The sequence below is a fragment of the Stegostoma tigrinum genome, chromosome 3, assembly GCF_030684315.1.
Source record: "Stegostoma tigrinum isolate sSteTig4 chromosome 3, sSteTig4.hap1, whole genome shotgun sequence".
Lineage (NCBI taxonomy): Eukaryota > Metazoa > Chordata > Chondrichthyes > Orectolobiformes > Stegostomatidae > Stegostoma > Stegostoma tigrinum.
The window spans coordinates 137200248-137215757 of record NC_081356.1 but is presented as its reverse complement, the minus strand read 5'-3'; the positions used below and the strand labels follow the sequence as shown (position 1 = coordinate 137215757).

The 15510-nt window shown below is 46.8% G+C and overlaps 1 protein-coding gene across 1 annotated transcript in view; it reads left to right on the top strand.

The window, feature by feature from the left end:
• cplane1 (ciliogenesis and planar polarity effector 1) overlaps positions 1–15510 on the top strand; it is a 286526-nt gene that overhangs the window by 133603 nt on the left and 137413 nt on the right. The window contains exons 20-21 of the mRNA XM_059644976.1: positions 5147–5285; positions 15359–15468. Coding sequence (XP_059500959.1) covers positions 5147–5285; positions 15359–15468 — 249 coding nt within the window. The remainder of the gene's footprint in view (positions 1–5146; positions 5286–15358; positions 15469–15510) is intronic.

The following is a 15510-nucleotide window of genomic DNA, read 5'->3' as shown; positions in this document are numbered from 1 at the left end:
TTGCTGCATCTGCTCCCACGATAAGACATTTCACTCCCGCACATCCCAGATGTCCAAGTTCTTCAAGGACCGCAACTTTCCCCCCACAGTGGTCGAGAACGCCCTTGACCACGTCGCCCGCATTTCCCGCAACACATCCCTCACAACCCGCCCCCGCCACAACCGCCAAAAGAGGACCCCTGTCGTTTTCACACACCCTTGTTCGCTCCACACTGCCCTCCAACCCCACCACACCCGGCAGCTTCCCCTGCAACCACAGGAAATGCTACACTTGCCCCCACACCTCCTCCCTCACCCCTATCCCAGGCCTCAAGATGACTTTCCATATTAAGCAGAGGTTCACCTGCACATCTGCCAATGTGGTATACTGTATCCATTGTACCCAGTGTGGCTTCCTCTACATTGGGGAAACCAAGCGGAGGCTTGGGGACCACTTTGCAGAGCACCTCCGCTCGGTTCGCAATAAACAACTGTCTTCCCTGGACTGACCTATACCCTCCCTACCTCCCCACCTATACTTTCCTCTCCACCTATCTTCTTTTTTCTCCATCTTCGGTCCGCCTCCCCCTCTCTCCCTATTTATTCCAGAACCCTCACCCCATCCCACTCTCTGATGAAGGGTCTAGGCCCGAAACGTCAGCTTTTGTGCTCCTGAGATGCTGCTGGACCTGCTGTGTTCATCCAGCCTCACATTTTATTATCACTGCAGCTTTGTAAAATTCCCCATACCCTAGTTAAAAAAAAACTTTTACTCCTGATTTAATGCTGTCCTTTTCTATAATAATACCAAATCTAACCAAATAGAATCATAGACTCCTTACAGTGTGGAAGCAGCCCACTTAGCCCATTGAGTCCACAACGACCCTCCGTAGAGCATCCCATCCAGACCCACCCCCTGCCCTGTCCCTGTAACATTGCATTCCCCATGTTTAGCCCACCTAACTTGCACATCCTTGGACTCTACAGGCAATTTAGCATGGCCACTCCACCTAACCTGCACATCTTTGGACTGTGGGAGAAATAGAACATAGAACATTACAGCACAGTACAGGCCCTTTGGCCCTCGATGTTGTGCCGACCTGTCATACCGATCTGAAGCCCATCTAACCTACACTATTCCATGTACATCCATATGCTTATCCAATGACGACATAAATGTACCTAAAGTTGGCGAATCTACTACCGTTGCAGGCAAAGCGTTCCATTCCCTTACTACTCTCTGAGTAAAGAAACTACCTCTGACATCTGTCCTATATCTTTCACCCCTCAATTTAAAGCTATGCCCCCTCATGCTCGCCGTCACCATCCTAGGAAAAAGGCTCTCCCTATCCTTCTATCTGACCCTCTGATTATTTTATATGTTTCAATTAAGTCACCTCTCAACCTTCTTCTCTCTAATGAAAACAGACTCAAGTCCCTCAGCCTTTCCTCATAAGACCTTCCCTCCATACCAGGCAACATCCTCGTAAATCTCCTCTGCACCCTTTCTAAAGCTCCCACATCCTCTTATAATGCGGTGACCAGAACTGTACACAATACTCCAAGTGCGGCCGCACCAGAGTTTTGTACAGCTTCACCATAACCTCTTGGTTCCGGAACTCGATCCTTCTATTAATGAAAGCTAAAACACTGTATGCCTTCTTAACAGCCCTGTCAACCTGGGTGGCAACTTTCAAGGATCTGTGTACATGGACACCGAGATCTCTCTGCTCATCTACACTACCAAGAATCTTACCATTAGCCCAGTACTTTGCCTTCTGGTTACTCCTACCAAAGTGCATCACCTCACACTTGTCCGCATTAAACTCCATTTGCCACCTCTCAGCCCAGTTCTGCAGCTTATCAATGTCTCTCTGCAACCTACAGCATCCTTTGTCACTTTCCACAACTCCACCGACCTTAGTGTGATCTGCAAATTTACTAACCCATCCTTCTACGCCCTCATCCAGGTCATTTATAAAAATGACATACAGCAGTGGACCCAACACCGACCCTTGCGGTACACCACTAGTAACTGGTCTCCAGGATGAACATTTCCCATCAATTACCACCCTCTGTCTTCTTTCAGCAAGCCAATTTCTGATCCAAACTGTTATATCTCCCACAATCCCGTTCCTCCGCATTTTGTACAATAGCCTATTGTGGAGAACCTTATTGAAATCTAGAGCACCCGGAGAAAACCCACGCGGACACGAGGAAAATGTGCAACTCTACACAGTCACTCGAGGCTGGAATTAAACATGGGTCACTAGTGCTGTGAGGCAGCAGTGCTTACCACTGAGCCACTGTGCGGCTCCCAGAATTGTGGTTATTGTCCCAGATATGGGCACCCACTGTCACTTCTCCGACTTGCTCTTCATTTCCCAAAACTAAATCCAGAAATGTGTCTCCTCTCATTGGGCTTGTCACATACTATTTTAAAAAAAAATCTTGGACACAGTATTTGAATTTTTCACCCTCACTGCCCCTCTGTTGTTTGGAACCTAGTTGGTATTGGGATAGTTAAAGTCTCCTACAATTATTGCCGTCTTATTCCTACAGGCAGAAATTTGTCCTCATGTGTTCTTCTATCTCCCTCTCACGATTTAGTAGTGCAACTACCCCCTTTCATTCTTAAGGTCAACACATAAAGCCTCATTTGTTAACCCATGTAGTGTACCATTCCCTTTCACAACTGTAATTGTTCCTATAACTACCATTGCTACGCCCAATCCTTTTTTGTCACCCACTCCATCCTGCCCATAAACTTTGTATCCAATATGCCAATTCAGCTCCTCCTTAAGCCAGGTTTCCATTGTAGCAATGACATTATGCTGCCATGTGTCTGCCGGTGCCACTGGTGCATCTGCCTTGTTCGTAATATTTCTTAAATTGAAGTATAAACAGCTCAAACCGATCATCTTTTTTTGCTAGACGTTTTTAAATCCTCTTTTATTTTGTCAGAGGCACTATCTACATCATTAAATAACATTTTCCCTCCCATTTCCTGATCTGAATCTGACTCCTCTAAACCTACACTTCAGCTCCCATCTCCTGCCTGATTAGTATAAAATCTCACCAATGGAACTAGCAAAAGACCCCCGCGAGGAGATTAGTCCCAGCTCTGTCCAGGTACAACCTGTCAGGCTTGTACAGGCCCCATCTTTCCCACAAATGGTCACAATGCGTCAAGAATCTAAGCCCCTCCCTGGTACACCATTCCTGCAGCCACACATTCACCTGATCGATTCTCTTATTCCTGCTCTCCAAGACTAGCATGTGGTACCGGGAGTAGGCCTGAGATTATGACATTTGTCATCCTGTGTTTCAATTTACACCCTAACTTCCTATATTCAGTTTTGGGGTCCTCATCCCTTATTTACTTGTGTGCACTGTGACCACTAGCTGTTCACCCTCCTGCTCCAGAATGTTCTGCAGCCACTCCGTCACTCATTGGCCCTGGCACAAAGGAGACAACATGCCATCCTGGATTTGCATCTGCAGCCACGCAAGCGCCTGTCTGTACCATTTACTGTTGAATCCTTTATCACTATAGCCCTGCCACTCGTTTTTCTCCCGTTCTGGGCAGCAGAGCTACCCAATGGGCCATGAACCTGGCTTATTGATGCTTTCCCCTGAGAAACCATTCCCCCCCAACAGTATCCAAAACAGCATATCTGTTTGAGAGGGGGATGACCACAGGGGGCCCTGACTTCCTTTCTGAGCCTTTTACTATGATGGTCATCCATTCCTTTCCTCCTGTGGTGTGCCCAGCTTGCTAAGTGTGCTATCCATGGCATTTCCATGTCGTGGATGCTGCAAAATGAGTCCATCTAAAGCACCCGGTTGGGAACCCTGCAGCCCAATGGTATCAATGTGGATTTCACCAGCTTCAAAATCTCCCCTTCCCCCACCGCATCCCAAAACCAGCCCAGCTCATCCCCTCCCCCCACCGCATCCCAAAACCAGCCCAGCTCGTCCCCTCCCCCCACCGCATCCCAAAACCAGCCCAGCTCGTCCCCTCCCCCCACCGCATCCCAAAACCAGCCCAGCTCGTCCCTGCCTCCCTAACCTGTTCTTCCTCTCACCTGTCCCCTCCTCAAGCCGCACCTCCATTTCCTACCTACTAATCTCATCCCGCCCCCTTTACCGGTCAGTCCTCCCCGGACTGACCTATCCTGTCCCTTCCACCCCACCTATACTCTCCCCTCCACCTATCTTCTCCTCTATCCATCTTCGGTCCGCCTCCCCCTCTCTCCCTATTTATTCCAGTTCCCTCTCCCCATCCCCCTCTCTGATGAAGGGTCTAGGCCCGAAACGTCAGCTTTTGGGCTCCTGAGATGCTGCTTGGCCTGCTGTGTTCATCCACACTTTGTAATCACCAGAGACTGACTCAGGTGACTGTTCCAGAAATGTGACTGAAACTACACCCAATCACTCAAGCCAGCTTTTAGTTACTCGACTGAAGAAACAGTTTAGCTTGAAGGTTAGCCTTGAAATTTACTTAGTTACCACTTGCCCCTTGCAATTGACCCCTCAAAACCCCATGTTTGCACCCGACTCCAAAGCACTGTCATTTGGTTAAGGAGCACTCAATGCAGTGAGCAGCACACCCTCCCTTCCGTTCGTATCTCTCAACTCTCCACCCTCACCTACCCAACTCCCCTTCTCACTGCCTCCATTTTATCCCTATCCTGTCCAACCCAACTCCTGAATCTGTTCCTGACAACCCATTCTACCACTCAATTACTGTCCGTTTGATGGCACTTCTTACCATGCTGCCGCTTTGTTGGGTCACTGAGCCAGCTTCCTTGCAAGTGTTTTTCTTCTATGAGGGGCTAGTGCCCTATATTAATTGGGTTCTTGATAAATAAGGGGATCAAGGATTATGGGGAATAGGTAGGAGAATGAGGTTAAGAAAGATATCAGCCATGATCAAATGGTGGAGCAGGCTCAATGGGCTGAATGGCCTAATTCTGCTCCAATAGTTTGTGGTCTTGTGGGCCGTGGCGGTTTGGGTTCGCGGAGTTGCTGTCTCATCTTTGTGGGACTGGAGCAGAGATTGAATGCCTCTGTGTTTGTGTTGCTGTCCTGAGCTGTGGGAGTTTGGAGGTTGGTTTTTAACATTGTTAGTGATTCCTTGGCTGATCTATTTGTTTGCTGTTAGATCAGAGGGAAGGCTGGTATCCCGCCACTCTCTCCCTTCCCTGACTCATTGCTACGTTATGGGAAAGCTCGGAGCAGCTTCTTCAGACCGGGAGCCGGGGGCGATGCTACTTCCAGTGCAGTCTCCAGCAGAGTAATCAGTGAGTACATTACTACCAACTGTCTCCTGTTTTCCCTTATATTCTCCTCTCCTGACACCCTAGGTATGATGCGACATCCACAGGCAGCAACAACACTCTGCTGCTTGCCTGCTGAATGTCAACAAGATATTTAACCTTGAGTGAATTGCAGCCTTGTCTGACGTGTCTTCCACAGCAGCTCCAGCAGATATTACAAAGCCTTAGTATGGAGCAGGACCTCACACTGGCTTTTGCTCCAATTCCTAAACCAAAGCTATGACAGGTCGGCACAACATAGAGGGCCGAAGGGCCTGTACTGTGCTGTAATGTTCTATGTTCTATTTTCAAAGCTGCAGAATCTCACTGAGCATCAGCCTCCCGAGATGTACTTGGGCATGTAGACCTGGTTGACTTATACAACTGATGATGTAAAACCTAGCGACAGCAGGAGGCCATTTAATCCATAAAGCCTGCTCTCCTGACCATCAGGGTCAATACTTTCCAACGTTGTCCCCATTATTCTTTACACCACTGGGCTAAACCAATCTCCTCACTTTACCTTATACCACTGCTAAATGTCTAACACACTCTGACGTAGAAAATTCTAAAGGTTCATAACCTTCTCACGAAAAGATTTATCCTCATTTTGATCCTAAGTAGACCCACTTTATTTGCAAATTCTGTCCCCTGTTTGTAGACTACCCATCCAAAGAAGAATACAGAATAAAGACCGGACAATCTGGCTCAGGCTGCGTTCTCCCTGAGAACCTATCGCCCTCATCAGTATTGAAAATTGAAAACAGATTAGCAAACCGATTAGATTCAGGACAGACAGGGTCTCCTGCACTACACACGTTCTCCCCAACTGTCTGACAGTCACCCGTTCCCTCACTGCACAGATACCAACTGCCTGCACATGTTGTCTATGCAGTCCTCAGCCAGTCAGTGTGCAGTAGAGACTCCGGCCGTTGGTTGAGTTCCATAACCTGAAGCTGAAGACAGTGACACATCCTGCTGAGGTTTTTGTCCAGAACTGATGCCTGGGGTTTCCTACATACTGCAACATGTACTCTCCACTCGGTTAAACTGGCTTGTTTATTACAATTCGAAGAAGTACAATAATTACCCATTGCTCACCAATTAGCTTCCTCTGCTTTGCAGCCTGAGGCTGATGAAGATTGGAAAAGGAAGTAAAAGACAGGAGCTTCCTTTTCCTCTTCACTGAGCTGCTTTACTACCGAGCTCCCACTTCACACGCTAGCTCCACTATATGGACAATACAAGGCAGCACTAACAAAGGTCTCTTGTATGCAACATTAAAAACCAACTGAATTCAAGCCCCTGGAATCCAGTGCAAACCAGTCAACTATTCAACTATTAGCATTGTTCTCGGAGAGCTTCCACACACTAGAAATAAACCCTAACTTGAGGTAATTTTCAGTTAATTTTTTTTCTTATTTATTCATGGGATGAGGGTGTTTTTGGCTGGACCAGTATTTATTGTCCATCCCAGAGGCAAGTTGAGAGTCAACTCAATTGCTAAGTTAAAGAGGCTACTATCTCTGGCAGAGAGTGAGGACAGGGAGACTAGTAACCAGGTGGGATTTCACAACAATAGATAACACTTAACATTTGACTAGACTTTTATTTCCTGATTTATACTGAATTCAAATACTACCATCTCCATGGTGGGATTTGAACCCACATTCCCAGAACATTAGCTCATGTTCTAGACTACTAGGCCACTGCCTCCTCTGTTCGTAACCGCTAGCAGGGGCTGAGGATTGCGTGTTTTGTAGAAATGGAATGTTCAGCAGAGGGCAGCAACAATGCTGATTGGTGGTTGGGGTGAAGATTTGCATCGGTGCAGTCACTAGCAGCAGAAGGAGGATGTCAGCAATACATCCTCTCAGTTCAAGTGAAGACAAGCATTCAGCAGAGGGCAATGAAGACAACGATTGCCAATTGGTGTGAAGATTTGCATTGGTACAGTCACCATGACCAAACAGGGGTTTGAGGAGAAAGTGATAATGGCAATTGAAGATGCTGGAGAATCCAAGATAATAAAATGTGAGGCTGGATGAACACAGCAGGCCAAGCAGCATTTCAGGAGTACAAAAGCTGACGTCATCTTGGGGCCTGGGATGGGGGTGAGGGAGGAAGTGTGGGAACAAGTGTAGCATTTCCTGCGGTTGCAGGGGAAGGTGCCGGGTGTGGTGTGGTGGGGTTGGAGGGGAGTGTGGAGCGAACAAGGGAGTCACCGAGAACAAGGGTCTCTCCGGAAAGCAGACAAGGGTGGGGATGGAAATATGTCTTGGGTGGTGGGGTCAGATTGTAGATGGTGGAAGTGTCGGAGGATGATGCGTTGTATCCGGCGGTTGGTGGGGTGGTGTGTGAGAATGAGGGGGATCCCCCAAGATGACTTTCCATATTAAGCAGAGGTTCACCTGCACATCTGCCAATGTGGTATACTGTATCCATTGTACCCGGTGTGGCTTCCTCTACATTTGGGAAACCAAGCGGAAGCTTGGGGACCGCTTTACAGAACACCTCCGCTCGGTTCGCAATAAACAACTGCACCTCCCAGTCGCAAACCATTTCCACTCCCCCTCCCATTCTTTAGATGACATGTCCATCATGGGCCTCCTGCAGTACCACAATGCTGCCACCCGAAGGTTGCAGGAACAGCAACTCATATTCCGCTTGGGAACCCTGCAGCGCAATGGTATCAATGTGGACTTCACCAGCTTCAAAATCTCCCCCTCCCCCACTGCATCCCAAAACCAGCCCAGTTCGTCCCCTCCCCCCACTGCACCACACAACCAGCCCAGCTCTTCCCCTACACCCACTGCATCCCAAAACCAGTCCAACCTGTCTCTGCCTCCCTAACCTGTTCTTCCTCTCACCCATCCCTTCCTCCCACCCCAAGCTGCACCTCCATTTCCTACCTACTAACCTCATCCCACCTCCTTGACCTATCCTCTCCCTACCTCCCCACCTATACTCTCCTCTCCACCTATCTTCTTTTCTCACCATCTTGGGTCCACCTCCCCCTCTCTCCCTATTTATTCCAGAACCCTCACCCCATCCCCCTCTCTGATGAAGGGTCTAGGCCCGAAACGTCAGCTTTTGTGCTCCTGAGATGCTGCTTGGCCTGCTGTGTTCATCCAGCCTCACATTTTATTATCTTTGAGGAGAAAGTGTTGTCCCTTGACAGCTTAAAACACTGTGGCAAATCTGGGAAGGGGAGATGTATCTGGATGCTGTGTTTCAGGAGACAGTCACACTTGGTAGGTTAAGTACTTCAAATTTGGTCAGTGGCTGAGGACAGTAGAGGGAACAAAAACAAAGTTGTTGGAAAAGCTCAGCAGGTTTGGCAGCATTTGTGGAGGAGAAAACAAAGTTAACGTTTCGGGCCTGATGACTCTTCCTCAGACAGTAGAGGGATCCTCCATTCAGGAACACAGGAGCCTCAACTCTTGACCTTATCCAAATGTAATGAGGTACATGGTCCCTGTGTGATGAGAAAAAGGGCTACAGGGAAAGGCACTGTGAAAAGGAACACCTCTTTCATGTACCACCCCTTTAAGCCTTGTTTCTACTTCCCCTTTTCTCATGTCCCTGTACCAATTTGCAGGTGGCTCGGGCTGTAATCTGGAGATTATAACCCTTGAGAACCTGTTATTTAATTTCGTTCCTAGTTCCTGATAATCCCTAAAACTGGGGGTGGGGTGGGAAGGAAAGGGTAAAAACTTCCCCCAGTGGGGGAGAAAGCAACAGACTAACATCTTTAGGGATAGATGCCACTGTGTGGAAAAATATGAAAAAATGACAGGAAAGGAGAGCTCAGGAGAGGTTATTAAAATCTCCAGCACAGACACAAATAGGAAAGAGTTATGAATCAAACACCTTGAAAGTTGCCACCCAGGTTGACAGGGCCGTTAAGAAGGCTTTTATTAATAGAGGGATCGAGTTCTGGAACCAAGAGGTTATGGTGAAGCTGTACAAAACTCTGGTGCGGCCGCGCTTGGAGTATTGTGTACAGTTCTGGTCACTGCATTATAAGAAGGATGTGGAAGCTTTGGAAAGGGTGCAGAGGAGATTTACTAGGATGTTGCCTGGTATGGAGGGAAGGTCTTACGAGGAAAGGCTGAGGGACTTGAGGCTGTTTTCATTAGAGAGAAGAAGGTTGAGAGGTGACTTAATAGAAACATATAAAATAATCAGAGGGTTAGATAGGGTGGATAGGGAGAGCCTTTTTCCTAGGATGGTGACAGCGAGCACGAGGGGACATAGCTTTAAACTGAGGGGTGAAAGATATAGCACAGATGTCAGAGGTAGTTTCTTTACTCAGAGTAGTAAGGGAATGGAACGCTTTGCCTGCAACGGTAGTAGATTCGCCAACTTTAAGTACATTTAAGTCGTCATTGGACAAGCATATGGATGTACATGGAATAGTGTAGGTTAGATGGGCTTGAGATCGGTATGACAGGTTGGCACAACATCGAAGGCCGAAGGGCCTGTACTGTGCTGTAATGTTCTATGTTCAATGAACGAATAACAATGAGAAGTGGGATGGTTAATGCAGGACTGAAGGTGTTGTGTTTGAATCAATGCAGTACAAGAGAAAGGTAAGTGAGCTTGTGGCGCAGATTAAAATTGGCAGGTATGATGTGGTGGGCATCATAGAGACGTGGCTACAAGGGGAAAGATAGGCAGATGGGTAGAGGAGGTGGTGTTGCCTTATTGATAAGAAATGACATTAAATCATTAGTAAGAAATGAAGTAGGGTTAGAGTGTAGAATCTGTGGGCAGTGTTGAGGAACTGCAGAGGTTAAAAAACCATAGTTGAAATTATGTACAGGCCTCCCAATAGTAGTCAGGATCCAGAAGACACCAGGAGAGAGAAAATGTGTGTAAGAAAGGCAAAGTTGCAGTAATCATGGGGGCTTTCAATATGCAGGTGGACTGGGAAAATCATGTTGGTAGTGAATTATAAGTCAAGCAATTTGTGGAATGTCTACTACATGGCTTTTTGGAGCAGCTTGTGGGGGATCCCACTAGGGAACAGGCAGTACTGGATTTCATGTTGTGCAATGAGGCAGACTTGATAAGGGAGCTTAAGGTGAAGGAACCCTGAGGAGGCAGTGATCATAATACGATTAAATTTACTCTCCAATTTGAGAGGGAGAAGATAGAATCAGAGGCAATCTTATTACACTGAATAAAGTCAACTATAGAGGCATGAGGGAGGAACTGGGCAGAATTGACTAGGAGAGGAGCCTGGCAGGAAAGACAGCAATGGCAGGGGTTTCTAGGAGTAATTCAGGAGATGCAGCAAATATTCATCCCTAGGAAGAAGAAGCATAATATGGGGAGGATGAGGCAATCATGGCTGACTAGGGAAGTCAGGGATAGCATAAAAGCAAAAAGAAAAAGCATATAATGTGGCGAAGGGCAGTTAGAAGCCAGAGAATTAGGAAGGTTACAAAGACTAACAGAGGGCAACGAAAGAAGAAATGAGGAAGGAGAAGATTAAATATGAGGGTAAGCTAGCCAGTAATGTAAAAGAGGACTGTAAGAGTTTCTTTAGATATACAAAGGGCAAAAGAGAAGCAGAAGTGGAAATTGGAATGCTGTAAAATGACACTGGAGAAATAGTGGGGAACAAGAAACAAGTATCAATCTTCACAGTGGAAGACACGAGTAATATTCCAAAAATTCAAGAAAGTCGGGGACAGAGCTGAGTATAGTGGCCGTCACGAAGGAGTGGGTGCTAGAAGAACTGATTGACCTGAATATGGATAAATTACCTGGACCAGATGGACTGCACCTCAGATCTCTTAAGGAGACAGCTGAAGAGACAGTGGAGGTGTTAGTGGTGATCTTTCCGGAATCACTAGAGCGAGGCAGGGTTCCAGAGGTCTGGAAAATTGCTAACATGACACCCCTGTTTAAAAAGGGACTAAGGCAAAAAACTGAAAATTACAGGTCGATTAACCTGACCTTGGTCGTGGATAAGATTTTGGAGTCCATTGTAAAGGATCGGATTTCTGAATACTTGAAAGTACATGGTACAATAGGGCAAAACCAGCATAGTTTCATCAAGGGGAGGGCATGCCTGACAAATCTGCTGGAATTCTTTGAGGAAGTAATGAGCAGTGTAGACCAAGGAGAGCCAATGGATGTTATCTACCTGGACTTCAAGAAGGCCTTTGACAAGATGCCGCACAGGAGGCTGCTGAGTAAGATAAGGGCCCATAATGTTAGAGGCAAGGTGCTAGCATGGAGAGAAGATTGACTGACTGGCAGAAAGCAGAGAGTGGGGGAGTAAAATGGTCTATCTCAGGATGGCAGTTGGTGATGAGTGATGTCCCAACACTACCCCTTATGGAACCACAAGTTTTCACTTTATACATTAATGACCTAATGAAGGCATTGAGGGCATTCTGGCTAAGTTTGCAGATGATACAAAGCTAGGTAGAGGGACAGGTAGCATTGAGGATAGGGAGAGGCTGCAGAAGGGCTTGGACAGGTTAGGAGAGTGGGCAAACAAGTGACAGATGGAGTATAACGTTGCAAAATATGAAGTCATGCACTTTGGTCAGAAGAGTAAAAGCATGGACTATTTTCGAAGTGGGGAGAAAATTCAGAAGTCTGAAGTGCCAAGAGACTTGGGAGTTCTAGCCCAGAATTCTCTCAAGGTAAACTTGCAGGTTGAGTCAGTAGTTCAGAAGGCAAATACAACTTTGGCATTTATTCTGGGAGGACTTGCATATAAAAGCAGGGATATACTTCTGAGGCTTGATAAGGCTCTGATAAGGCTCTGGCCAGGCTCATTTGGAGTTTTGTGTATAGTTTTGGGCCCCATATCTCTGGAAGGGTGTACTGGCCCTGGAGTGGGCTCAGAGGAGGTTCATGGGAATGGTCCCAGGAATGAAAAGCTTAACATAGGAGGAACATTTGAGGACTCTTGGTCTAATCTTGATGGAGTTTTGAAGGATGAAGGGGGATCAAATTGAAACTTACAGAATACTGAATGGCCTGGACAGAGTGGTTATATGGAAAATGTTTCCATTGGTAGGAGAGACTAGGACCTGAGGGCACAGCCTTAGATTAAAGGGAAGACCCTTTAGAACAGAGATAAGGAGAAACCTCTTCAGCCAGACAGTGGTGAATCTATGGAATTCACTGCCACAGAAGGCTGTGGAGGTCATCATTGAGTATATTTAAGAAGGATATAGTTAGGTTCTTAGATAATAAAATGTGAGGCTGGATGAACACAGCAGGCCAAGCAGCATCTCAGGAGCACAAAAGCTGATGTTTCGGGCCTAGACCCTTCATCAGCTCTGATGAAGGGTCTAGGCCCGAAACATCAGCTTTTGTACTCCTGAGATGCTGCTTGGCCTGCTGTGTTCATCCAGCCTCACATTTTATTATCTTGGATTCTCCAGCATCTGCAGTTCCCATTATCTCTGATACCACTATAGTTAGGTTCTTGATTGTCAAGGGGAATCGAGGGTTATGGGGTGAAAGCTGGAGAATAGGGTTGAGAAACTGAGGAGCAATGACTGAATGACGGAGCGTATGTGATGGGCTGAATGGCCTCATTTCTGCTCCTGTGTCTTATGGTCATATAATATTGAGCCAGTTGAGGGTGGTAAGTAAACAGCAGCTCCAATTGAAGGAACAACCCATCCAGCACGTCCTTGCTGCAGTTGTGACGACTTCTACACCCTAAAACCTTCTCTGAGGAGCTTCAAAGAACAAAGAAAATTGCACAGGAACAGGCCCTTCGGCCCTCTAAGCCTGCGCCGATAGAGATCCTCTGTCTAAGCCGATCATCTACTTTCTAAGGGTCTGTTTCCCTTTGCTCCCTGCCCATTCATGTACCTGTCCAGATACATCTTAAAAGACACTAACGTGCCTGCCTCTACCACCTCCACTGGCAACGCGTTCCAGGCATCCACCGCCCTCTGCCTAAAGAACTTTCCACACATATCTCCCTTAAACTTTCCTCCTCTCACTTTGAACTCATGACCCCTAGTAATTGAGTCCCCCACTCTGGGGAAAAAGCTTCTTGCTATCCACCCTGTCTATACCCCTCATGATTTTGTAGACCTCAATCAGGTCCCCCCTCAATCCATCTTTCTAATGAAAATAATCCTAAGCTACTCAACCTCTCTTCATAGCTAGCAACCTCCATACCAGGAAACATCCTGGTGAACCTCCTCTGCAACCTCTCCAAAGCATCCACATCCTTTTGGTAATGTGGCGACCAGAACTGTACACAGTGCTCTAAATGTGGCCGAACTAAAGTCTCATACAACTGGAATGTGACCTGCCAACTCATGTACTCAGTACCCCATCCGATGAAGGAAAGCATGCCATATGCCTTCTTGACCACCCTATTGACCTGCGTTGCCACCTTCAGGGAACAAAGGACCTGAACACCCAGATCTCTCTGTACATCAATTTTCCCCAGGAAATTTCCATTTACTGTACAGTTCGCTCTAGAGTTAGATCTTCCAAAATGCGTCACCTCGCATTTGCCCGGATTGAACTCTATCTGCCATTTATCTGCCCAACTCTCCAGTCTATCTATATTCTGCTGTAATCTCTAACAGCCCCCTTCACTATCTGCTGCTCCACCAATCTTAGTGTCATCAGCAAACTTGCTGATCAGACCACCGACACCTTCCTCCAGATCATTTACATATATCACAAACAACAGTGGTCCCAGCACAGATCCCTGCGGAACACCACTAGCCACAGGTCTCCAATTTGAGACACTCCCTTCCACTTCAACTCTCTGTCACGTGTTGCCCAGCCAGTTCTCTATCCATCTGGCTAGCACACCCTGGACACCATATGACTTCACTTTCTCCATCAGCCTGCCATGGGGAACTTTATCAAAGGTTTAAGCGGAACTTCCTCAGAAGAACCAAAAGAACTGTGGATGCTGCAGATCAGGAACAAAAATAGAAACTGCTGGAAAAGCTCAGCAGGTCTGGCAGCATTTGTGAAGAAAAAGTCAGAATTAACGTTTCAGATCCGGTGACCCTTCTTCAGAACTGCTAAGCTTTTCCAGCAACTTTTTTTTGTTTGGATTCACCTTGTCAAGTTACCCTGGATCCCATGAGCTTTTAGCTTCTGTATCAGTTTCCCACATGGGACCTTTGTCAAAGGCCTTGCTGAAACCTATATGAACTTTATCAACTGCCCTACCCTCAGGAAGGGTCACCAGAACTGAAATGTGAACTGTGATTTTTTTTCAAGATGCTGCCAGACCTGCTGAGCTTTTCCAGCAATTTCTGTTTTTGTAACTTTTTCATAATCCCTGGCCTGATGAAAGGATAGAACCTTCCCAAACCCAACCAGCTGATAAAATGCTGGCACAACCAGACAATTTCCTCTCATATGGGACTTAATTGATGATTTTGATTTTTAGCTGCCTTAAAGTGGTAAGGAGATGATCCATATCATCCTTGTATCATGTCCAGGATGCTTGTCGTTATGTTACCAGGCCACCATTCCTTCAGGTATTAGGTCTGTTGAAATTCAATCTGTTATCCCAGCTTCTCTCTTCAATGTTACTGCCCAGTCAGCTGTGTATCTGTTTTTACTTTGGATTTCTGGCATCTGCTCTATTATGCATTAACAGGCCTTGAGGGCGCACTTCAGAAGGCAGTACTGGAATTGTGTGTCATTCAGAGTGAACCTGCCTCCCCCCACATTCTCCGACCTTCACTAGTTATGGACACGAGGTGATGGACAAGCTTGAAGATCATAGAACAAGATTTGTGAGAAGAGTAGTTGTGTTGGGTAAGAGAAGAGTATTCAAGAATCACACAGGTTGATGAAGAGAGTGACAGAGGACAGGAGAGAGTGAGATATCGGGACAGGGAGAGGACAGACTGGAGGGTGGTAACAAGGAGGGAGAACGTGATGTGGATATAAACTGCTGCCCACTCTCATTATTGCTGCCGAGGATTATTAACAGCAGCTCTCACATTGTTTGGTGAGCAGACTGAGCTCTTCCAGCGCTGCCTGAAGGCTGCCAGTATAACATGCATTGTGTCCTTACCTGACAGGCTCTTTTCGAGATCTTTGTGGATTGTGCTGGATGTTCCATGTCCGTGAGAGGTTGAGTGAGAGCTGTCGCAAGTATCAAAAAGCCAGAGACAGTACCAGATCATGCCAGGTACTTCCTCCATCCCACTTCACAAAACTCTGAGAATAGAAA